At 37.8% G+C, this 27,129-nt stretch overlaps 1 protein-coding gene across 1 annotated transcript; it reads left to right on the forward strand.

Annotated features, from left to right (window-relative positions):
* The first annotated feature begins 4,723 nt into the window (after nucleotides 1-4,723).
* Nucleotides 4,724-13,637, forward strand: LOC129927294 (uncharacterized). Its single transcript, XM_056035676.1, has 5 exons — nucleotides 4,724-5,030; nucleotides 5,957-6,060; nucleotides 9,137-9,340; nucleotides 10,362-10,466; nucleotides 13,155-13,637. The coding sequence occupies exons 2-5, from the start codon at nucleotides 5,995-5,997 to the stop codon at nucleotides 13,326-13,328; spliced, it is 549 nt and encodes a 182-aa protein (XP_055891651.1). The 5' UTR covers nucleotides 4,724-5,030; nucleotides 5,957-5,994; the 3' UTR covers nucleotides 13,329-13,637.
* Nucleotides 13,638-27,129: the final 13,492 nt, after the last annotated feature.

The following is a 27,129-nucleotide window of genomic DNA, read 5'->3' on the forward strand; positions in this document are numbered from 1 at the left end:
CATTTAGCCACGTGATGCTCTATCTCTTCTATATAATTTACGATCTCATGTTTAATTCATCATGGTTGTCACGTGACAGTTTTTTTCATTGTTTTATCAATAAGATCACGTGACTAAATGTTGTTTGTTTGCGATTGGTGAATGAGGTCCATTGATTGGTAGCCAATCGGTTTCAGCCTCCCAGTCACACATCCCACATTAAAGATATTGTAACTGTAGTGTAACTGAGTTGATTTTCTGCCTGCGTCCAGCGTGTCAGAAGGTCATGCCCAGTGTGTGTGTCTCATGTCCAGCGTGTGTGTATAGTACTGCATCAGTGTTATGCAAGACGTGCACTGTTTACTGTAGTCTAATTTTGTCGACTAAAGCCATGTTATTGGTATTCTAGTCGTTATCATCTCATTACAGTAACCAATCGTTGTCATCCAGTAAATCACACAATATTTAAACACAAATTGACGCTCTTTTTTTTTTCAGTGGGGAGGGAACAACGATTACAGAGTATTCATTTGTGGCTATCATAAGAGAAAACTCTTTTTTCTCTTAACAAGCGTTAACTTGTTCCAATCATGACTCAGAATAAAATTGGATCTACTGTAAGGGCCCAACCATATTTTTTATCTATTCAATTTGATCTAAGCTAATTACTGCTTTGCGATTTGATCATCCTTTACCATTAAAATCTTTCTGTTGTAAATGCGTCCATTTAGTCGCGTTGGTCATTAGTCCCACTGGCCGTACGGCCAACGGTACGGCTAGAATGGAAGTCAGTAGTAAGATGCTCTAGCAAAAGCCACATGCGGCCATTTAAACTTCACGGTTTGATGGAAAAGCCCCCATGCCCTACTTTACTCCTTCAGCTGTACGTATTTTAAAAAAGCTTATATCAACTCTGTCTGTCTGTCTGTCTGTCTGGATGTAATCTTGTAAACGCTATTTCTCTCACTTCTCATTGTGGGATCAACTTGAAACACTAAAAAATTATTCATTGCCCCAAGGGGAGGACTGGGTATCCAGATCGGCCCGTGCATTTCTATACGATCCGACCCACACATTGTATCCCATATGATGGTCATATAATCATACTTATTCTCAAAATCATCGGTGTAAAGTTTCATAATGTTAGCTATATGAAAAATTTATTAGATTATTTTGAAACTATCAGATAAGCGCTATTACTAAATGAATAAAGTATAACACTTGAAACGGGAAATCTCTTAATGGGAACAAATTCCTACTACATATACATTAACATGCACCTGTACTTAGCATTCACTTTCAAGGCATCTGAAGATCCTCCATCAACAAACATATTGATATTGCTTATGATTCAGTTTCACTCCTCGCCATTTTCTCAGACATATGGACTTCAATTTACAAATACAACTCTTCATCCTCCATTATTTTAACTACCCATCTCACAAGGTCATGGGAGCGCGGTGGCTGAGTGGTTAAGCGCTTAAGAATCTGAGGTCCTGGGTTCTAATCTCGATGAAAACTGGGAGTTTGAATTTCTGGATTTTTTGGGCGCTCCTGAGTCCACCCATCTCTAACAGGTACTTGACTTTAGTTGGAGAAAGTAAATGCGGTTGGTCGTTATGCTGGCCACATGACACCCTGCTTGTTACAAATTGGCCAAAGAAACAGATGACTTTAGGTCTGGAAGGGGAGCTTTACTCACAAGGTCATATACTGGCTGCTTTCTCAATTACTTGGAAACCTACTTTGACTGTCTACATCTGGCTATACACACAATAGAAAATTAAAGTCTACAAGTTTACGTTCAATAAACAAATTCTGTCAAGATTGTTTCATGTTTTAGCAAAGCCTCTTTGTATTTCGACGTCTGTCTATATCTTTGTCGTTTGATGGCGTTTAGCCTGTTTATTCATAAATGTGGCATCATAAGGTAGGTGAATCTCTAGTGCTTGCGAGAAAACATTAATAATATTAATACATTTTTGTTTGTACAGGGCTCCATCTTACTTATTTTTTTATCTTGAATATTCGATTCTTTTGCATTTTGATTCCAGTCAACACATTTCTACACTGTTCAAGATAATAGTTGTGATTTGTGAAGGACTTCGTAGCGGGACCAACTCGAGATCAAGCGACAACTCCATTAGCTAGAAAAACCAGTGACTTGGCAGAATTTAAGTCACTGGTTAATATGCATGACTGAATGCATGACGCGTAGGACGTAATCATCTTCTTTTTTGAAGTAACGTCTGTATTATATAAGATAAGAAGATAAAGAAATAAGAACTCGTATGTGACTGGACATGTCACCTATAGGACTTGGAACATTACTGAAAAGAATGACTAGCTCGTTTGCCACACGATGAAAACTCTCTAGTTTGACCGTTTTAGTTTTCAAAGATAAAAAAATAAATAAATCTAAATTTGGCTTAGAAAAATACAAAAAAAAAAACCCAGCGAAGTCAGCCTTAGTGTACCGAAATTATACGTTCAATTTTATTGACAGAATATTGTAATAACTTAAGTGAGGCAACTCAACGAGGCACATATATCTTTATTTACACGACATCACAAGTTCACAAAACATCATCTTTCTTAGACACAGTCTTTTCACTTCGGCTCTCAACTTGGGCGGAAATCGTTCTCCCTTCTCTAATGTTGACATCCTTTTCAGTCTAGTCTATCACAGTGCGCACCTTCTAGCACTAGCCTGGATGGCGGTGCGCATGGCAGAGTTATAACAATATCTTAACTTAACCAAGTTTGTTCTTTTACGTACATCTAATAGCCCTATAGATTAAATGTATTTTCTAGATCCTGGGAGATTTAAATCGGTAGATTAAGAGTTAGATATGCGTATAATAATAATATTGTAATAACTTAAGGGAGGCAACTCAAGGAATCAGGGATGTTTATTCACAGGACATCACAAATACATTATAACAATATCTATCTCTAGCACAGACTTTTCACTTCGGCTCTAGACCTGGGCGGAAATCGTTCTCATCTAATGTCAACATCCTTTTCTGTCTAGTTTCTGGCAGTGCGCACCTACTGCATCTGTTTGAATGGTGGTGCGCATGGCGGGGTTATGACAATATCAATAAATTAGCGTTAAAGCTATAAAGTTTCAGCGGCTCTGTTGTTAAATTTAAGTGCACAATTTCACGCATATATTGGTGTCAATATCACAGGTTCAATACCTGGCGTGAGCCAAATATATTTTTTTAAAATTATTTTGTTTTATTTTAAGTTGTATAATGGAGATATTGTATATATGTATTTTTTTTAAAGTTTTTTCATGCTCTCTCTCCCCCCTCTCTCTCCCTTGTCCAACTTTAATCTCTTTCTTTAACTTTCTCTCTTTAGCTTTCTCGCTCTCCCAGTACACCCCTGTTTCTGTCTCTCTCTCTTTCTCTCTCCCTTTTTCTCTTTATTCGAACTCTTCTAAGCCTGTGACATTTTATTTTTGCATTTTATGGAATTCAAGTCAAAAAAAAAAGTGAAGAGGCTTTATGGAACACGTGAGAAGACTAATGGAACAAGTGATCAGAGAAGGAACAATCTGCCAGACATTTGTTCTAGGAACAGATGGAGAGACATTCGTTCAAGGAACAATCTGACAGACATTTGTTCTAGGAACAGATGGAGAGACATTCGTTCAAGGAACAATCTGACAGACATTAGTTCTAGGAACAGATAGAAAGACATTAGTTCAAGGCACAATCTGACAGACATTTGTTATAGGAACAGATAGAGAGACATAAGTTCATGGCACAATCTGACAGACATTTGTTCTAGGAACAGATAGATAGACATTAGTTCAAGGAACGATCTGACAGACATTTGTTCTAGGAACAGATAGATAGACATTAGTTCAAGGCACAATCTGACAGACATTTGTTCTAGGAACAGATAGATAGACATTAGTTCAAGGAACGATCTGACAGACATTTGTTCTAGGAACAGATAGATAGACATTAGTTCAAGGAACGATCTGACAGACATTTGTTCTAGGAACAGATAGATAGACATTAGTTCAAGGAACGATCTGACAGACATTTGTTCTAGGAACAGATAGATAGACATTAGTTCAAGGAACGATCTGACAGACATTTGTTCTAGGAACAGATAGATAGACATTAGTTCAAGGAACGATCTGACAGACATTTGTTCTAGGAACAAATGGAGAGACATTCGTTCAGGGAAAAATCGGACATACATTGGTTTTAAGAACAGATGGAAAGATATTGTTCAAGGAACACAGACATTAGTTGAAAAGAAACAAGGGATAAGACTAAAGGGAACACAAGATGTGGGCAAATATTAGCTTTAGTATCAAATGGATAGACATTAGTAAGTCACTATTGAGCCAATAATCAGATGGCTAGACATTGGTTAAAAAAACAACAACAAATGCACAGAAATATATTCCAAGAAAAAAGTGCCAAACATTGGTTCAAGGAAAAAGCGGGCAGGATATTGGGTTAAGGATAATGCAGGGTTTGTCTCAAACTCAAGTCTCAGAGCAATGTTTCCAAGCGTATTTTGTGTTCAAGTATTATTTACAATTCAAGACGGCTCCACAAATTTTGTTAACGGCACAAACTACAATTACACCCACTCACATATACCTCATCTCGCACACACACATACTATAAACACACACAAAACCACATACACGCACAAACAGGTCACTCAACGTTATATTTCGAAAGGAAAAAAAAGTAATAAAAGAAGCATTCATGCAAGACGACTGGATTGGACCGAAACTCTGGAACTCTACGCCTAATGTCAAATCATAGTTTTGACCTCTTTGATTTCGTTCTGTAACCGCTACCAGTTAACATTTCATTTCATGCTAGACCTTACATTATTCGGTAGCACTCTTCAGACTTCTCCAATACGAATTTTGAAATTTCCTTAAGAAAAGAAGATTTTTAAATCCTTGCCCGAACCTTCGGAAGAATTTAGTTAGTTCAGAGAGCAGAGACCAGGGAGTAATCATTGTGTCGACAGTTTGGAGCGAGTATCTCACGACCAGGCAGACAGTAAGTAGAGTGAAGTGCTGAATTTTGATTGTTATTTTGTAAATATATTATTTAATGAAGAGGTCTGACAATTCTTTTATCTATCTATCTATCTATCTATCTATCTATCTATCTATCTATCTATCTATCTATCTATCTATCTATCTATCTATCTATCTATCTATCTATCTATCTATCTATCTAATTATCTATCTATCTATCTATCTATCTATCTATCTATCTATCTATCTATCTATTTATCTATCTATCTATCTATCTATCTATCTATCTATCTATCTATCTATCTATCTATCTATCTATCTATCTATCTATCTATCTGCCTGTCACACAGCATGTCTGATGTTTTGCATAACTCTAAATATATTGAATGTGAGGCTGAGTGTCATGAGTCGCTTGGCTGCTGGTCCAGGGCGCTCGAGTTCGGATCCCGACTTGAGCTGAGTTGTCTTTGCTGAGAACTTAAAAGCAGCACGGAAACCTTCTCCCATAGGGCTACAAACGAGATGGACCAGAACACTTTGACCCTGTTATAAAAGGGAAAAATTAAGTATTAAGATATATGGCTGTAAATATTCATTTATTTCTAGTATATCAGCCTTTCTATAGGTATCTTTTTTTTCAAATTTCGAGAAGGCTCTAGTGCCACTCTATTCGTTTGTTTTACCAATGTATGTCATTTGAAGTAACTTGCAACATTAGCAAGAGATTATTAAATACTTTTTTAAATTTATAAACCTATAAGTCAATGTGATGTTCATGGAAAAAAAAAGAGGGGGGGGGGGGCCAATAAAGTTTCTTGCCCCGGACCAACGTTTGGCTCACTACACCTCTGAGATAATCCTTATGAATATTATAGCTATGAAAGGTTAGTGGAATTTTGAGTTACTTGCAAACCTATTAAATCGTCAATCCATATTTTCTACCAGATAGCAGGAATACAAGACAGACAAACCAGAACAAAGAAATGTCAGAGCCATCAAGTTTTCGTTACTCTCAGCCATTGCAAGTTAATCTAGAGAATATATCCCAGGTTTGTATTATAGAGCTTTTTTTCTGGCCAAAAGTTTGTACACGTCATTTCTCAGACACCCAATCTCGGTGCAAGTTGAAGTTTTTTACAATTATTTCTTTTACCTGACAACATAAGAATCAATTTAAAAATTTAACCAATTAATTAATTAACTATTGGTAATAAATGATTTTGGTAGAAGGGTATGGGACGTCCTAACGGTCGGAGGGCGTCTCCTACGATTCGGCGTGAACGTTACTTTGCAATGGGTGCCCGCCAATTGTGGGGTGGTCAGCCACGACTTGGCTGACCAGCTCGCGAAAACCGCGGTCGCAACGGCGCTCGAACATGATGAACCGTGCACTTATCAAAGTGTACGATCCATAGTCAACCAGTGCATGTTGACACTTTGGCACGACGGCTGGGATTCTTCGGACAAGGGGCGTGAGCTTTACCGGGCAATGAGTAGACCAGACGAAAGAGATGCATGGGGGCAACTGAATCGTGCGGAACAGGCGGTCCTAGCCCAGTTCCGGGTCGGCCATTGTCCAATTGGTGCTTACCTCGGACGATGGAAGGAGAACTACGACACACGGTGTCGCCATTGCATGGAGGACGATGAAACAATAGAACACATTCTTTACGAATGCAGAGTTCTGCACGAAGGACGATTGGGACAAGGCTTAGATAGAGAGAATACTGGTTCATGTACGACACGGCTGTCTAATTCTCAGCATGTTGTTCGTTGTCAATGGGGTTTCTGACTCGGTATCTCAATCAAGGGAAAGAAATAGTACTTGACTGAAGTGGTGGTATAAGCTGAATTAGTCCCCTATATAGATTGTCGTCTGAGGCTTATTAAAAATTTAATAACATGACTGATCCAAACTAATTGATATACGTAATATAAGTTTTATAGTTGTTTTTTTTAGCGGCCCCCGAAAGGGGAAAAGACACTGTTAGTTTGGTGAGGCCTATCTGTCTGTCCGTCTGTCCCGTTTAGATCTCAGAATGTAGAAGAGAAAATGAAAATCGGACATCATGATATTTTAGATCATTCATAGTTCTGACGCAACTGCTACTTTTTCTTTTTCGAAAGTGATCCATCTAATTTTTAAAATTATCTATGCAAGAAGATTTTTTTAAAAAGTTAAACACTTTTTCAAAGAAAAACATTAGGGGAGGTAGCTTTTTAAAAAAAATGTCATGGACTTCTTCTAATAACTCGAGCTTCATTCATAGATTCGAGCATTGGTACAAAAAATGTGCATCTAAGGTAACAATGGTAAAGTGGAACATAATTTAAAACAACAATTAATAATTATTTTTTCATATTATCGCGTGAGCTACGGCAATGCTACATTGCAAAGGAATTCAGAACTAAAGACTTTTTCTTTTTCCACGGAATTTTGTTTTTCTTGAGGTTTCGAATAAGAGATTGACCCTTTACAAAACAATTAGATCAATGGACCTCATTCACCAATCGTAAACAAACAACATTTAGCACGTGGTGCTCTATCTCTTCTATATATTACGATCTCATGTTTAATTCATGATGGTTGTCACGTGACAGTTTTCCCCGTTGTTTTATCAATAAGATCACGTGACTAAATGTTGTTTGTTTACGATTGGTGAATGAGGTCCATTAGATAATCATTATAAGACATCAGTTAGGCCAGGTTCACATCTAACTTCACATTCACTTTCACCTATCCTTTGGTCTGCTGGACCGCTGGGGTACTGTCACCACCTCAAAGTTGGTTCCATAGAGTAGAAACCCTAATTCTATATTGTAAATGTTAATTCCATATTGTGAATCTTATTCACAACTCATGTTGCCCTAGGGTGAACACTTTTGACCTTAGGTGAACCAGAGAGTTAAAGGCAGTCAGTCAACTTAGAGATCTTGTAGCAAGCACTTGATAGAGTCACTTAATATAAGCAAGAGAGTTAGATGTTTAAAGTAGTTGCTTATAGAATGGTTACTAAGTTGTTATATTGGTGATATTTCTGTTGGATTAATACTGACCCTTCCTGGGTCGAATTGTATATCGTATTCACCATGTGATGTTATATTTAACTTATTTGTGTCTGCTACATCCAGCGTCATTTCATTATTCTGTGATTTATAACATGAACCCAATGTCACCACCACGCCTACATTGATAAACCGACAATAGTAGCACAGCATCAAACATAACTACAGCCACATTCATACTATCTAAAATAACAAAGGTGACAGGTACCACACAAGATCTGTCAAAGTTCTTTCTCCATTCTTCTCTATCATTTGCCTTTGATAGAATTTCATTCTTATGTTCTTTCTGAAACTATTTACCTGCCTGGTCGGACCACTTCCGGTGCCGATGAGTTTGTTGTTCCACACAAACTTTTTTTTGTAACCTTGTTTCTTAAAGGAAGTCAATTATGTCTTAATTGTTTTTTTACTATGCTTATATCAACTTTGTTCATCTGATACACATTATTTCCTCCCCTTCCTCTCTCGGATCAAGTTGAAATCTTGAACAATTATTCGTTATTGATGACAACACACAACTCAATCCAAAAAATTAACCCATTAGAAAATTAATTTGTAGTATTTCATCAATTTTGGTGATATAGAAAAAGGAAATAAATCTTACAATATTGACAGCTATGGAGGTAAATGTAAGGGTTCTTTCCCTTATATTAGCTATGCTGTTATTTTTTTTAAAGGATTTTAAAAATTTTTTGTTTGTTACCAAATATTAACGACAACCTTAAGTAATCTGTATGATTTAATACATTATTTAGAAGAGATTACAATTTCAAAGGCAACAAAGTAATTTATTTTCTAAATTGTGATACTTATAAAAGTCCTATCAATAATTGGTCATATGGAATGGTAGATATAAGTTGATCTACATCTACATTTATATGGAATACAAACAAAAATGAAACTCATATAAAACCACCAATTTTATAAGCTCTTTATAAGCTTGTCTGTCCATAGTCTTGAGGGAAACGCGGATAGCATCTCTATATTTTTCTGTTTAATTAATTAGTATATAAGGTAAATCATAATAACTAGTTAATTGTTTTTTTATTTATTCTCCAGAAAAAGACGAAACATGATGCTTACGGTGTTCCATACCAAATACTTGTGCCACAATCTTCTGACTCCCAAGGATATCCAACTATGTACACACGAATGACTGATGAGAGCCAAGACGCGTTATTACCAAGTTACACCTATGGTCAACAGCAGTTCTCTCAGCCTGTCCAGTACATTGCCCAACCTGGATCTAGATACATTTCTCAGGTAAGTGAGATGAGGGTCAAATAAAAGTTTCAGTCATATATGGATAGATAATCAGTGAGAACAGGAGAGAGAGAGCAAGGAATAGAGACTTTCTCCGAATAGATTTATTAAATTGATAACAAGGAATAGAGACTTTCTCCGAATAGATTTATTGAAATGATAACAAGAAATATAGACCTTCTCCAAATAGATTTATTGAAGTGATAACAAGAAATAGAGACTTTCTCCAAATAGATTTATTGAAGTGATAACAAGGAATAGAGACTTTCTCTGAATAGATTTATTGAAGTGATAACAAGGAATAGAGACTTTCTCTGAATAGATTTATTGAAGTGATAACAAGGAATAGAGACTTTCTCTGAATAGATTTATTGAAGTGATAACAAGGAATAGAGACTTTCTCTGAATAGATTTATGGAAGTGATAACAAGGAATAGAGACTTTCTCCGAATAGAAGTATGGAAATGATAACAAGGAATAGAGACTTTCTCTGAATAGATTTATTGAAATGATAACAAGGAATAGAGACTTTCTCTGAATAGATTTATTGAAATGATAACAAGGAATAGAGACTTTCTCTGAATAGATTTATTGAAATGATAACAAGGAATAGAGACTTTCTCCGAATAGATTTATTGAAATAATAACAAGGAAAAGAGACATTCGCCAAACAGACTTATTAAAAAGTCTGTGAAAAAAAAAGGATTTAGAAGAAATAGACTCCTTTCCAAATGGACATTTAAAAATAATTATTTCCAGCATGTAAATACCATCACATACTGTACCTCTACTAGTCACCTAGTTTTTGTTACTAAAATGTATATGACGAGTTCACGTGATTAAGTGTAGCACAACACATACAAAGTGGTCAAGCGTGTCAAATGCTGCATACAAGTCCAGCATGAAAAAGATTGATGTACAGTCTAGGTTGGAGTTGCGAAATAGGTCATTTAGTAGTATTAGTACCCTGACCACTAGGACCTCACTAACTACTTTGTTTACTTTTGTCTATTTCCTGCAGATAGAGAGTGCTCGCCCTGTACGTGATTACTTCTGTTTAAGTATATTCGCTACGCTGTTCTGTTGTTGGCTACTAGGAATTTGGGCAATAATTCAATCCCGCAAGGTAAGTACTGCTCATGTATCTTAAAAAATACTCCTCCATTTTTATTATTGCTGATTTTAAATTGATGTAATAAACCAGTGATGTCCAACCTAATTGAACCCGCGGGCCGTTTTCGTTTGCGATATTCGTGTCGAGGGCAAATGACCGAAAAGGTACAAAAAAAAAAAACGAAATTGACCTGCAACAATTTTATTAGAAACCTGTGGCTCTCTTAATGGGATATTTGAGGTTGATCTTAGTTGTTACGCCTCGGCAAATGGCTTCTCGTCTCTACTCAAAATGTGAATATCCATTATCATTGTAGCTATTTTACCACCGACTTATTTTCTTGTCTTTCTTTTGGTAAATATTCTCATCGATCCTTCCATTGCTAGGCCTAGTTTAACAATTTTTTGACTCGCGGCTCAAAACAAGAATGGCGTCATATTTGTTTTAAAATTCCGCTTATAAGTTGTTGTTGTTTGAAACAGCCACACTTTCTTTACAAATCAACTATTTTGGATTATCATCATGTTCCACATTCAAAGTCCACTTGTAGTTTCCTCGGCTTTCCTATTTCATAAAAGTACTCATGTTAAACGTCATGGTACCAATTCATCAGAGAAAAAGTGAGGGCCTAACGTAGGTAAGGATACATTTTTCAATCTTTTTTTTTTTTTTGGAGGGAGGGAATTTTCTACACTTTTGTGCCGCCGGAAGGAACCAAGTTGCTGGCCGGATTTGGTCCGCGGGCCGTATTTTGGGCATCACTGTAAATAAACCTATGCGGTGCCCGCGACTTATAATGTTCAACTCCTGGCGGTCTCGTTTCTCTTGTAGTGTAGCGATAGATTGGTGGCCCGGAGGGCTTGACCTCTTTAGGTGACCCTGCATTTTTACATTCTAAATTATGACATGAGGTAAGGGCGAAGTATTTAATATGTAATGTAAAAATAAAATAATCAAACACTCATTTTGGGGGTCCCCCTCAAGTGGGGATCCGTTATTTTCAAATTCTGCCCCCAACCCTCCAATTAGGACGTTTCAAAACCGGTCAGTAAGGACAGAGAAGTTTCCAATGGCTCGGACATGTCAGGCGGAGAAAACCAAAAGACATTCTCTATGCTAAGCTTGCGAAGGGAGTTAGACCCACAAGCCGCCAAAGACTAGCCTACAGAGATGTCTGCAAGCGAGACATGAACATCATTGAAAGTATATGGACGGAATAGCTCAAGATCGGACAGCGTAAAGACCGACTGTGTGTGCTGGTACGAATCTCACCGAGAGCCAAGGAAGCGAAGCGGTTTTAGTTAAGAAAAAAGAACACTTAATTCAAACTCTATGGCCACATTATTTTGTCCTCATGGCTAGCAAACACCTTCCTTCAGGGATCAATACCAGGAAGAAGAAGAGCAAGACAGAGAAAGCGACGGGAAGACAACATCAAAGAATGGACGGGCCTATCAGTGAATACAATTTTATAATAATAATAATAATAATAAAAATAATAAGATAATCTAATGCTAGGCCTTTAGCTCTTTAGCTCTTTAGCTCTAGACTTAGAAAACGAGATGCAAAATGCTACAAAACATTGGTAACTTATTAAATCTCTTTAAATTATTTTTCAATACTTTAAAAATTATAGTTATAGTTTTCTCAGTGTGTCCAACGGGCTAGTAATTCTTTCTACAACTATATAAGCCTAAATCAACTGTTCAATTTCTATGAAAAACGTTAGAGCTGTTTTCGAGAACCGTGTCCACCCATAAGATTTCATATTTTGCCCACACAAAAAGTGTGATTTGAATAGAGGTATTGGAATAAAATAGTTTCAACATGATAATTATCAATTATTTTCAAAGGAATAACAAGTATTCATGTGAAAGAAATCTTAATGCCATAGTTTTAAGTTTTAATTATAAGCATTATTTACCAAAGATGCTTGCTCCCCATCATGGACGTACGGTGTCAAGACCACATTACAAACAGGGATGTCCTTGAGAACTGCGGTATGGACAACATAAAGGGACTTCTAATGGTCCGACAGTTACGCTGGGCAGGACACATATCCCGTATTGGGGACGGACGTATGCCAAAGGCAGTCTTTTTTTGGTGAGCTAAAAGGTGGTTGACGTAACTGAGGTGCCCCACGGAAACGCTTTTAAACACACGCTTAGGCTCCAACTTACCTTAGCTGACATAGAAGAGAGCACCTGGATACATGCGGCCTCAGAACGAGACAACAAGAGGCCACTCACGAAGGCCGCGGAATACGCATTTGAGACGAAAATAAAATCTTAATTGACCACCGGAGGACAATGGTTATGTTTGCACTGGACGTGGCAAAATATGTAGGTCACAGATAGGATTGCGTAGCCACGAGAAATATTGCGTTCCTTTGGACTCGAAGACAAGCCTTGTTATAATTCTCACTAAAGATTACCTTTACCTTTACCTATCCCTTAGTCTGTTGGACTGTTGGGGCACCAGGCAAGATTTGTCGACCGTCTTTCTCCATTCCTCCCTTTTTTTTTTGCCTTGTTTAGAACCTCTCTCAATGGCAGGCCTGTCCATTCTTTAATGCACACACAAAAACATGTATATAACAGACTTAAAGAGAGAGAAAGAGAGAGCGAGAGAGGGAGGGAGAAAGAGAGAGAGAGAGAGAAATTATAGTCAGATCAAAATGTATTTCTTTTTTTACTTCAGGCAAGAAAGCTTGCGAGTGAAGGACGATACGCTGACGCCCAAAAGAGTTCAAGGTGTGCATTGTATCTGGTCATCGCATCTATAATTTTAGGTGCTATATTGATTACAGTTTTCATTATCTACCGTGTTGAAATTGCTAAGCCACATTATAAGCAAGAATATAATGATCCTTAAATAGATATATTCTTGCGTGGCAAAGGTGTGAGTAATGAATATAACTGTCACGTGGGCTTCGAGGCTACATTGCATAGAAGTGTAAACAGGAATTTGTTTACATTCTAGTAGCTTTTAGTTTCTTTTAGGGTCTACAATCAGTTCAATGAGTTTTAAGCTAGAAGCTTCATGTGAAGTCTACATTTGAGTATTTTTTTTAATTTTATTTATATTATAAAGCGTATTATTGCTTTGTATATTGTATGTGATCAATGTTTTCATGATTTTTAACGCTTGAAGTATTAAAATATTTTATTTTGTAAAGATTAATTTTGTTAGTTCTTCACCTTCACTAGTATCCCGACATGCAACAGGACATAGTTATCAGCATGGGCGTAGCCAGGATTTATTTTCGGGGAGGGTTTGGGGGGGGGGGAATTCCCCATCCCGACCCCCCCCACCCGCGGAAAAAATTATATATATATATATGTGTGTGTGTACATGATTAATCTTTATTACATTCTGACCCTTTCGGAAGACGTTTATTGTTTATTGTAGACTCCCCACCCTTGCTAGCAAAGGGGTCTGGGGGAGTTCGCATCCCTCCCCCAGCGCGGGGCGAAGCCACTATTTCTGGTATTGAAAGCCAACAAAATGCATATTCTGAGGTATCTACAGTGCATTATCTTGCTATTAAAAAAATTTTATTTCAAAAACCTAATGTGCTATTCTTACTGACTTAGACCCTCTCGCGCCGTTCGGCGCATTTTCCGGCAAGCTGTTTCCGCAACTTTCATTTTGCGTAATTCATTTTGTGTGAGAACATGTCCCGCAAAACCTCATGCGACGCTCTGTCACAACCTTACTAAGGATTCGACTCCCAGTTCGGCATATGATTTCTTTGATTTAGACCCGATCTCTATGACTGACTCCTAAAATCTGTCTTTGCCATCTTTGTTGAGACACATTTAATGATTTTCAATTTCGGCAGAAGACTATTCACACTTTATTAATGGAGCCCAAGCCACTGGTAGAAATTTGTAACCTTTCTTGACTACGCTTTTGGAATTACATGCCTGTATTTCGCTTTAGATTTTATATCGAAAAGGAAATTTTTGTCGTCAAATCATCAGTTGAGGGGTTTTAAACTAAGAAATCTCTTGAGTTTTTTTGTTTTGTTTTTAATTCAAAACCCCATTTAGCTACGATCTTAGAATTTGGTGACTGTAGTTTGCTTTAAAATAATATTGAAGAGAGAGGTTTTCAACTCTAAACGCTCTGTATGGGAATTTTAAACTCAAAACCATCTGGAGGGGTTTTAAACTTTAAAGAAAAAGCCATCTGGAGGAGGGGGATTTAAACTCAAAACCCCTTTGGCTACGCTCATAGATTTTATTGTGTGTAATTTGCTTTTTTTTTTTTATATTGAAGAGGTACTTTTTAGCTTCAAACCCCAACTGGAGGGGGTGGGGGGTTTAAACTCAAAACCCCTTTGGCTACGCTCATAGAATTTTGAGTGTGTAATTTGCTTTTTTTATATTGAAGATGGGGTTTATCGTAAATTTTGGAAAGGGGGGGGGGGGTTTAAAATCAAAATCTTCCTCAACTGTGCTGTTGGATTTTGGGATTGTTGTTTGCATTTTTTTTGTTTTGTTTTATAGAAGAGGGGGATTTAACTGCAAAAACCTCTGGTAGGGGGTTTAAAATTCAAAACCCTCTGTAGGGGGTTTTTAAACTCAAAGCCCCCTGGTAGAGGGATTTGTATCTCAAAACCCCCTGATAGGGTTTTTTAAAATCTCAAAACCCCCTGGTAGGGGAATTTAAACTCAAAACCCCCTGGTAGAGGGTTTTTAACTCAAAACTGCATCGGCTGTGCTGTGGTAAGTGATGATTTAGTATTAAAATCTCACCTAAAATAAACAAATGAAAGCAAAAATCAGTCACTTAATTCCGTCTCCCCCCCCCCCCCCCCCAAGGGGGGGGGATTTCATTTCGGGGGGGGGTTGAATCCCAAGAACCCCCTCCCCCCTGGCTACGCCCATGGTTATCAGGTATAACTTGACAAGGAACACTAGCACGGTATAGGACTGTTATTTAGCTTTTATTGTTTGAGCTGGAAAGAGTAAAGAAAAACAAGGTTACAAAGACAGTTGGTGTGGAAACACAAACTCAAAATCGGCCCACCGAAGTGGTCCACCCAGGCAGGTAAAAAGGCCGGTATCAATATGTTCAGAAAAAAACATCAGAATTAAACTCTATCAAAGACCAATGACAGAGAAGAATGGAGAAAGAAGGTTGAGAGATCTTGCGTGGTGCCCCAGCGGTCAAGCAGACCAAAGGATAGGTGAAAGTGAATGTGAAAAAGTTAGACGTGAACCTGGCCTAACTGATGTCTTATAATGAATATCTAATTGATCTAATTGTTTTGTAAAGGGTCAATCTCTTATTCAAATCCTCTTTTGTCCTTCTTATGGATATTTCAGTTCACGAGATAATATGAAAACATACTTATTAATTGTTTTAAATTATGTCCAACTTATATGCATATTAAATAGCTTTTCTTCTCTTAAAAAAATGTAAACATTATTTTCAGATAAATTTAGTAGTTACTATGAAATTTGTCTTACAATTTGTGCATTACACCAAACAAAAAAAACAATATAATTCAGAAATATAACAAACCAAAATGTACAATCACACCAGACTCACTCATAATTTACATGCGAAAAGTTTATATCAGATTGTTTCTATTTAATGATATGATTGCCAGGGGAACAAAAGAGTATTTGTCTTTGCTATCTGTTTCTTGTATCTCTTTTTTGATCGTAAAATCACAAAATCCTGACGCAAAATTTTTTTTTTTATTCCTAGAATCTTTTTAGCTTTTAGAAAAGAAAAAAGAACTTTGAATGGGCTAAAATATTATGATGTCAGAATGTCTTTTTAGTTAACGAGATCTAAACGGGACGGACGGACATACAACTAATAGCGTCTATTCCCCTTTCGGGGGCCGCTAAAAAGCAAAGTTGCACTTTCAGGTCATCTTTTTCTCTTTGACTACGCTTAACGAGGGTGTCATTTGGCCAGCACAACGACCAACAGTCTTTACTTTTCCTCAAACTCAGAGGCGCCAAAGGATCCCAAATTAAAAATGTCAGTCTTTACCGGGTTTCGTTGTCAAGGTAGGCTTGAGGTTAAAATGCCCTCTTCAAAAATAGAAAAAAAGCTTAAGAAAATATAGTCATCAAATTCCATAATCAAAGCCATGCGGGTTTTGAGCTAAAAAAGGCAGGGTTTGAAATTATCACTCCCCCCCCCCATGCCCTTTGGCCTTTGATTTAAAAAAACAAAACTAAAGCTATCTAGGGCCATCAAGCTCCATGAGCGTACCATGGGGGCGGGGGGTAAGCTTTAAGCCCCCACCAATATAAACCTAAAGTAAAACTACAATGTCTAAATTCAATCAATGGAGCCAATGGGGGTTTTGAGATTAAAACTATAGCTGGGAAACGAACCCAACCTGACTTACGATCGAAATGAACCGAACAAAAGCTTTAAAATAGACAATTTAGCTATCATTAAAATACATTTCATATCATATGAACAATTATTGTCTTGTAATACATTTCATATCATATTAACAATTATTGTCTTGTAATACATTTCATATCATATTAACAATTATTGTCTTGTGTCAGGGTTCTATTCTTGCTTGGCTTGTTAGGGGTTACTTAAATAAGAACAATGTTTACTTAATATACTTTAACCCCAACATCCATGAATAACAAATAATAATAACAATAATACTTTCCATGAAATAATAATAACTTCAATATTTAATAAAGTACACAATAAATTAAAATAAATTATTGTCTTGTGTCAGGGTTCTATTCTTGCTTGGCTTGTTAGGGGTTACTTAAATAAGAACAATGTTTACTTAATATACTTTAACCCCAACATCCATGAATAACAAATAATAATAACAATAATACTTTCCATGAAATAATAATAACTTCAATATTTAATAAAGTACACAATAAATATTAATACACAACCACCAGCCCAAGAAGCAACCATCCAACCTTCCTGGACCGGGAGAAAGACCTCACTAACTTAACACACTCTCGCACATTCATGAAGACTAAACCATTCAGTTCATAACACGTGCAAGACTTTTCACATTCATAACCTGGGAGTAGATAAACAAAGGGATATAACTATCATACCAAACATATTCACTCCCATTTACCTTCTCCTGACATCTTCTAATACATTTCATATCATAATAACAATTATTGTCTTGTAATAGTTATAAAGTGCACTGAATAGACAACTGAAATTCTAAAACATTTTCACCCTTAGATTATACAGAGTTATAATTTGGATTTTGATTCTGGAAAATGGAAGTAATATGAAGCTCTCTTATCGCAACGATGTTGGCACTGCTGTGCAGGTCATAATCTGAACTTTGCAGTTGAAATGGCTACACAATCCCCTAATGCTGGTTGAGCTCACGATGTGATCAAAACTTCGGAAGAAAGTGGTGGCTTAGTGGCTTTGTATTTAATATCATTACGACGGACAAACAGAAGCCACTAGGGATTGTTACTGAGAAAATGTCTACTTCTGAATTTATGACGTAATTAAAAAAATAATTACATCATACATTCCAGGGCCGGCCTTACTAATTGCAAGGCCGAATTTAATAAATGTTTGCGATGCCCTTTTTCTATTTTTTTTTTTAAATAACAACTATTACTATTACTCCCAATTTGGAGAAATTGGTCAAATGGACCTTTGGCCGGCACTAATGCATTCATGAGATCTAGAATACAAGCTTATAACGGACCAATTTCTATTCTGAGTATTCTATTGCAGTTATTATAAAAGGGGTCGGTAGGTAAGTTGTTAAGCGCTTGGATTCACTCTCTGCATTGTAGACATATCATGGAAATTAAAAGCAATGCAAATTACGTTCACCTCTAATAAGTTTAACTTGTAAAACTGAGTTCGAACCACAGCGCTTACATAGACAACTGCAGTTGGCACCATTCTCCCACCTTCTGTGTTATAGCAAATGTAAACATCTGAAAGGTAAAATGTTTCCATCTAAGACATTGTGATCCTAGGGAGAAGATGGTCTAAAGCTCGTGGGTTGACGAGGGTGTCATGTGGCAGAGCGCAACGATCAGCCGCCTTTACTTCCCCAACATGTGTACCTATTAGAGGTGGGTGGATCCAAGGTGGTTCTCAAAATTACGAAGTTTAAAACCCCAGCGTTTACCGGGACTCGAATCCGAGACTCCTCAGCTCGCAGGTCACGCAGTAACCACGCCCCTGCAAGGTAACCTCAAAACTGATAAAAATGAGAAAGAAAAGACAAGTCCTCCCCACACAAATAAACTGTCACAAGACGCGGGCAGTCCTCTCCACACAAATCAACAGTCACAAGACGCGGGCAGTACTCCCCACACAAATTAACTGTCACAAGACGCGGACAGTCCTCCCCACACAAATCAACTGTCACAAGACGCGGGCAGTCCTCCCCACACAAATCAACTGTCACCCAGTCTGGGTAGAGATAAGGATAATAAGTGAACATGAAGATTTTGTATTAGTAACAAAAATCGTCTTGCATTAAAGTCATGCTTTACAAAGTACACAGTTACGATCAAATTAGCTTCACTTTACGAGCCTTGCGTTAGCGAAGTCATATATTATATCAAAAGTAGGCCCTATGTTTCTTACATAGATCACGCTCAATAGCAAGAGTTGCCTAATTGTTTAATCTATCTTTGTGAATTGTTGACCTCAAGTAATTATTGATTAGTTTGAGGCGCAAGAAGCTTCTTTCAACAGATGCAACAATTACGGGTATTGAATTATGCGTTTTTTTTTTATAGCGCGTAAGAGTGGAATTGTTCATATTGAGTGACACCCCAGTAAAGACAATTTTGGATATTTTTTTCAGGAGTTTTTTTTTATGAGATTTAAGGAGATTTTGAAAATTTCAGGAGATTTCCAGGACTTTTTCGTATACTATGTTTTTTCAGGAGATTTGCAAGAGCTCCCGGAATATCTGGAGACTGTAGGAACCTTGTCATATGCCTATGTTATAAAGGATACATTTTAGAATTTAAACATAGAATTAGAGCGGGGACTATGAAAATGCGGGGCTTGCTCTCTACTATGTCAGCTAAGGCAAGTTGGCGCCTAAGCTGAGATTAGATATCGTAATTTAGCAATTGTTTTTGTTTGAAACAATTTCATGCTTTTAGCTTTCTCAATTAACTCAATACACTATGATCTGTCCAATGATCTTCCCACTTATCTGCCCTATGATGATCCCTATGGTCTGCCCTATGATCTGGACTACTTGGGAAAAAAAGGTGGGAGAAAGGTAAGACTTTGTAAACATTTCCGTGAAAGCTTTTTAAATGCATATATCTATTGTGTTTAACCTTACTCTTTCTTCTATGTCATTCGGCCACCTCTAGCATAGTTTGTTGTAGTTTTTTTAAAATACATTTACATATATAAATGTTGTATGAATTGAATTCAAACTCATGTGCTCGTGTATACTCTAGCGGTTACACCAAGCACTGTGCCAGAGAAGTGCTTATGAAAATAGAAGGCTTTATAGATATCTATTGATGGTTTATAGACATGCCTCTCTACACAAAGTATAAAAGGGACTAATTCAACGTATACCACCACATCTGTCAAGTACAATTTCTTTCCCTTGTTCCATATCAAACAATTTGATTAATTATCAATAGTAAACAAACTAATTGTATATTTTAAATTGATTCTTTTTCTGTCAGGTACAAGAAATAATTGCGCACAATTTCAACTTCATCAAAAATTGTTGTGGGAGAAATAGCGTGTACAAAATTTTTTGCAGACAGACAGACGTACAGAAAAAATGGTTTGATATACATACGCATATAAAATTGTCAAAATATTGTCAGCATGTCTGTAATGTAACCAGTGGCGTAGCTACCAATGTGAGGGTGGTGCGGGCCGCACAGGGCACCAAGTGGAGAGGGGCACCAAAATTCCCCCAGTGTGTATTAATTTCCTATTTCCCTGAGCTTTTCAGTAAAAACGACTAATTGTATGGACACGAACAAACATAAACGACTGTATTTTAAACATGAACTAACGATTTATAAACTAGTCATGTCGCTATTTTGTTTCATCTCCTTGACTATTTCTTCCATACAATGTAAGCTATAGAACAGTTTGAATCTAATTTACTAGATTTATTTCGGACACACGGTACATGTTGTTACTACACTGATCGATGCTCTGTAATATAACGAAGAGGAAGAAGAAGAGAGGCCAACCTTTTTTTTTTACTTCATTGTTTAGTCCACAGGTTTAATCTAGATATTGAGTTTACAAATATATTTCTAAACTCTAGCTCTAAACAATTGTCTTAGTTTATTCATTTCTTTATGATTCTTTATAGTTTAATTTTGGAAATAATTCTATTTAATGTCAATATTTTAAAATAAGCTAATCTTTTTTTTTCTACGAGTTTTTTTTTTTTTAACTAACTAGTTAATTTTAATACTTTAACGTAAACAAAATGATGAACAGTGCTCAAGATTGACTAGTCTGGCTGGCGCCTCAAAACCCTTTTAAGCTCAGACGGAGAAATCGGCATCTCTGGTTCTGTTCGGTCTGGGTAGACTATAAGGGCCCCATACCCAGATCTATCGGGGTCCCTCATTACCGACCCATCGGTATAACAGAAAATGGCATCTGATGGGTAGGACTTTAGTGTAGCTGATGCCAAGTTTTGGAGTATGGCAGTTGTTAATCACCTCTTGGTGGCTCCCTATTGCCCTATAAGGGACATGCTTATTTGTGGGGCCGGCTTCTCCTCCACGGAGAGCAAGTACTAATTCTTCTAATTGGGATTCTGTCAGTGGAGAGTCCAGCTGATTTTGACAAATTGGCCGCAGTGTGGATGAACGATCGCATTTTTATGCGGTTCCTCTCTCTCCACTGTCACACTAATATTGAGGTGGGTAGCCTAGAGTCGCCCCTTTTATAGCGCTCATAGGCTGTAAGTACCGCCCTCTCCCTCCTTAAATGTAAAGGGGCCACGTTTGTTAAGATTTCAGCAGCGTTTGTTGGGCTTGTCCGAAAGGTGCCACAAATGAACCTTAGTGCCTGTGATTGTACTCGGTCGAGTGATTCGAGGGCAGTTTTACTAGCATATACTTGAACTGTATATCTGTACTCAATTTGTGATCTGACTGCCCCTAAGTACAATGTGCGTAGCATGTAAGCTTTGGCACCCCACTTTGTGCTGGCCAGCTTTCTTAGTAACGCTAACTCCTCCGAGGCTTTTCTTTCGACTTCCTGGACGTGCTGGAGCATTGACAGTTTTCTATCCAGTATCACCCCTAGATATTTTGGCGTGTTTTCACGTTGGAGTCGCAGCCCACCGAGTTGAAGCTCGAATGGAGCCTTAAGAATGTCGATCCCTAGGCTGAACAGGGACCAGGTCGTTTTGGCAACGTTTATCTGAATCTGTCATTTGTCGCAATACGAGGAGATGGTTTGGAGGTTTGCTTGTAATGCCGCCTGTATTTGGTCGACTTTCTTGCCGGTTGACCAGAGGACAATGTCATCCGCATAAAGCAGTTTCTTTGACCGCAGTGAGGTGCGTTTCTTAAATTTCTTAAGTCTAAAGAAGCATCGAGACAATTTCAAGTCACATCATTGCCAGAGTCCACCGACTATAGGCGAGCTGTTATTGGGTATGAATTAACTGAACATTTAAAGCAACATAGCAAGAAGAGAAGGTTATCATCCAGAAAAAATGATGAGGCCGACATCCTGAAAAGAAGAAAATACTTCAATACCGCAGGTTCTAGAAACTAAGGGACAGCACACAAGCATGTCTTTAGTACACTCCTCAAAAATTCATACTGAAGAAGCTGAACCATCAGACAGTGTTAACAATACAGAAAGCAGGATAATAAACTCTAGACTGAACGACATTGGAGATTGGCCTGATGTCACATATAATATTCGCATACACCTTGTCACTCAAGGATCTGAAACAGTTCAGCGTATGGACAGTCAATTCAGAGAGGCGTATAGACATCAAGAATCAGCAAAAGGAAAGGCTAGAAAGCTTTCAAAGGCTTGGTTTTTCCGGCAAATGTCAAACGGCGAGAAAGTTCTTAGAAAGTGGATGTGTTATTCGCCAAAAAAAAAAAAGAATCCTTATTTTGCTTCCCCTGCATACTCTTCTCAACAAGATCAAGTACCAAGTCTTCATTTAAATCCAAAGATGGATTCAATGAGTGGTGGAGGTTATCCCCGAAAATAGAAAAACATGAGACCAGCAGAGCTCACATTCAGTCATCGCTTGCTTGGAGGGAACTTGAAGTTCGCCTGAGAGTAGGGAACAATATTGACAACAAGGTCCAAGATTTGATTATACAATACAGTACACCTGACATCTCAAAGCTGGATAAAAATTCCCAAATTTTACGGTATGTTGTCATGGATAATGACGGGGTGCAGGTTTGTGAGTCTTTTGGTGACTTCATTGACACAAAGGACAAGCATGCTGCTGGAATCACTGAGATGATTCTAGAGAAATTGCGTTCGGATGGCTTAAACATAATGGACTGCAGGGGTCAAGGCTATGATAATGCTGCGGTCATGAAAGGTCATGAAAGAATTAACAATATTTGATTAATGAATACATATTATTTTGAACAAAAAAGTAAGGTTTTGCAACGTTATTAATTAGTTAGTTTTTTTTTTTTTTTTTTTGGGGGGGGGCATCAAGATGAGGTACCGCACCAGGCATCATATACTCTAGCTACGCCACTGAATGTAACCCAAGTTCCCCTACCATATATATGCCAGAAAGACACCTTTTTTGTGTCAATATCTTGTTGAAAGTTTTTTGCCCTTCATATCTATAAATGCGCACCAAATCCAAAACATAAATCTAATATTTAAAAGTAAACATTTGTTACATAGCATATATCCCATAACGGATGTGTGGCAAAAAAAAGTTGATATCCATGAACAGTGTATTTGATCATAAACTATATAAAATTTCTCAATAACTTTGACTGCTGAACAGTAATGTATTGTCTGGATATGGATGCGTTCACTTGTTTGTCTTGTGTGTTAGTGTAAATGAAAGTCTAGTCTGAATAAACCACATAAAAAAAAGAGAGGACATTGGTCACCAGAAAATACTGTAAAAAAAAACTAAATTCACTCTCCATAATGAAACGTGAGTATTAGCTATTTAACATGCATCTTCTGTGTTCTAGGGAAAGGTAAATAACCGATCCAGTGCCAATAGATAGTACTAATTACATCAAGGGTCACCAGCTTCTGATTTTCGCTCGAAGCTCATTCCCCAAGCATCACGCATGCTTGGCCTTATACCCTAAGCAGCAGAGGTTCCCCTAAGTAGATAGCCAACCAGCCAATAAGCACCTGCTGTTTACGTTAAATTAATTGCTGTTCTCTTGATGGTTTTTACCTTTCTTAACCGTGTAAGGGCCCAACCATATTTTTTATCTATTAAATTTGTTCTAAGCTAATTACTGCTTTGCGATTTGATCATCCTTTTTGGCCATACCAATAAAAAATGCGCCCATTTAGTCGCGTTGGTCACTTAGTTCCACTGGCCGCACGGCCAACGGCACGGCTAGAATGGAAGTCAGTAGTAAGATGATCTACCAAAGCACCATGCGGCCATCTTAACATCACGGCCTGATGGAAAAGCTCCCATGCCCTACTTTACACCCTAAATCTTATTTCAACTCTGTCTGTCTGTCTGTCTGTCTGGATGTAATCTTGTAAACGTTATTTCTCTCACTTTCGATTCTGGGATCCACTTGAAACAATGAAATCGCTGCCCTTAACAAAACATAAATCTAGCAAAAACTGACCGATTATTGTATCCATTAGTCACGGTGACAGTATTAGCCAAGGAGAGAGAATCATGTCGTCACTTAAAAAGTGTGTAACTAACAATAAGGCATCCTTCCACAAGCACTTGGCTAGCTCAATGTATACGGAAATATTATAATGTAACGTGAGACCTCGTTTTCTAGTTTAAGTCAAAAATGCTTTTTAAAAATCAATCCCAGAAACCTTCTCCCAGACACCCTCCTCCTTCCCCCCTCCCCCAACTGGTACCCACACGTGATAGAATGATAGTGTCCTGAGCATGCTAAAAACATGAAATAGCGCAAAACAAAAAAACAATTTGTTAAAATAGTTCCAATCTCCAGATGTATTAATTAAGTGGGGGGGGGGGGGGAGGGGGGGGGGGAATGTTAGTCTGGAATCAATTACAAATTAATTACATGGTTGATTCAAAATAACTGATACAATTATTAATATAATCTTTGTTTTTTAAAGAATTTTCTATATTTTACTTTTGATTTTGTCTTTCGGCGAAAACAGTTTAAATGTGACAATGTATTGCACCTATGGTTCACTGTCACAGTTCGCGTTTATGTTTAGACAGTTGAATATAAAAAAAAAAACTAGTCACGAAAGTGACTTAAAAAATCTTTCTACTAATTCCTTCACTAAGTAGTTGAATGACAATACTACATTGTTGGAGGAAGAGATGTATTGACGTATCTGGTCTCCCAGCTTCCGGTTTAACATTATAAACTTGCATTTAAATGCATACAAAATGGGACACACAAAGCCGACGCACAAAACACACACACAAAATAGCTCTCAGGTTACACATGATTGAATAAGTGACTTTGTGATTAGATGACACATACACACAGAAAGAACGATTTATTTTCTGAGGTCACATTTTTTTTTGTTTCATCAAATTTGACAATTTTTTTTTTGACGGCTGTTTAACATTTTGTTTTTCAGGCTTGTTATAGAGAAAGGTATTGGTGTGGTCATTAAGAGTGCTCATGATAGGTTTGGGCCATAGTAAGTTGGTCTTCTGTGTGAGTAAACCTTATTTTTTAATAAAAAAAACAGCAGACGAGTTTGGTTGCCATCTTGAGGAGTTAAGAAATAATCAGTGTATTGAGTCCAGGGCCGGATTTAAGGTAGGACAGGTGGGTCCACTGACCAGGGGACTTCACAAGATAGGGGCCTCCACTAGATATGGACCTCCACTGGATAGGGGCCTCCACAAGGTAGGGACCTCCACGAAATAGGGACCTCCACAAAATAGGGACCTCCACAAGATATAGTTGCGGGGATGACAAGTGACTTACGCTAGAATTTGGATTAAAGTGGGGAGGATTCGCGCAAAAAGTCGACCTCACTCTCTCGCCCTAAAGCCCATCATTTTTCGGAAGCAAGATTTGGTCAAGACGTCCGGGGACAAGTTTGGGTGCAGTGGATGACCAGAGACTTTCTGTGTGTCTTGTCCTGCTTTTGAGTTCTCCACAGCACTGTGCTGGTATTTGCCTTTCTGTCCGATTTGTCTAGTTCTGTGACATTACGCACAGGCCGCCAAGTCCAGACTTCACATGCTAGGTTGATAGAACCTCAGTGTACTGAGTGCCATCAGATACCCTCTACCTGGTTTAGCCGGCAAGTCAAATCCGTTTCCGGGGTGCGGCCGCTGCGCATGCTACAGCTTCTGGTAGCCACAGGTGACAGTTGGGTGCCGAGTGGGGACCAAGAGTGAGCCAAGCTACCCTCAAAAAGAGGGTACGACTGCCTGTCCACTAGAAGTTCTACCCCTCCTACATACCCCAAACAATCCTAACCACAAGATAGGGGCATCCACAAAAGAGGTTTTAAATATACCCCAAATTTCGACGGGTCAATAAAAAATAGAAAGAGAAAAGATAGGTGGACAAAAATAGAAAGAGAAAAGATAGGTGGACAAAATAGAAAGAGACAAAAGCAAAAGACAAAATAGAGACAAATGAGACAGACAAAAATAGACAAGACAGAAAAAATAAAATACTCTGAAAGACACAAAGATAAAGGCACATTCCTCGTCCCAAATGCTAGGACAAACTTGTACAAATACTCTTTCCCTAGTGCTATTAGAGCATGGAATGGGTTGCCTGAGCTAGCCAGGAAACACCAGTGACTTGGCAGAATTTAAGTCATTGGTTAATATGCATGACTAAATGCATGACGCGTAGGACGTAATCATCTTCTTTTTTGAAGTAACGTCTGTATTATATAAGATAAGAAGAAGATAAGATAAGAAACTATTCTACATCCTGAATAAGTTCAATTTATGCGTTCAACGATCTCATCAAGTTCTTTAAAATGAAAAAAAAATCACACAATCAATGGTGGATTTGTTTGATTTCGGTAGAGTCTTCAGTTCTTTATGCCTAAGGTCGCGGGAGTTTCTATACACCGGATGCACCAGTATAAACGCTTAAATCTCTTGCAAGCTAAAATTAACTTGTCTCTACGTGAGATTTTCATAATTGCAATGTACCGGCGACAGGTCAGTGTGTTTGTAGTTGATCTCTGAGTGTTGAAGGAATGAGATAACACAAGGAACTTCATACGTGTATTTACACTGAAAAGTCAACATGGCTGAGTTGGATTACTTTATAAACATTTACAATAGCTATGCACTGGATCGTATTCACCTATAGGCGACACAAGCTCTAGCTTAGATCCCCTAGGAAATAGCTGGCACTGACCTAGTATTTTAAAAAATACTTTTACCTTACCTTTACCTATCCCTTAGTCTGTTGGACCGTTGGGGCACAAAGCAAGACTCGTCGACCGTCTTTTTCCATTCCTCCCTGTCCTTTGCCCTGTTTAGAACTTCTTTCGATGGCAGGCCCGTCCATTC

The sequence above is a fragment of the Biomphalaria glabrata genome, chromosome 7, assembly GCF_947242115.1.
Source record: "Biomphalaria glabrata chromosome 7, xgBioGlab47.1, whole genome shotgun sequence".
Classification (NCBI taxonomy): Eukaryota; Metazoa; Mollusca; class Gastropoda; family Planorbidae; genus Biomphalaria; species Biomphalaria glabrata.

Coding starts and splice junctions, on each gene's coding strand:
- LOC129927294 (XM_056035676.1), top strand. CDS start 5,995: ATGTCAGAGCCATCAAGTTTTCGTTACTCTCAGCCATTGCAAGTTAAT. Junction 6,061..9,136: donor ATCTAGAGAATATATCCCAG/GTTTGTATTATA, acceptor TTTATTCTCCAG/AAAAAGACGAAACATGATGC. Junction 9,341..10,361: donor GATCTAGATACATTTCTCAG/GTAAGTGAGATG, acceptor TATTTCCTGCAG/ATAGAGAGTGCTCGCCCTGT.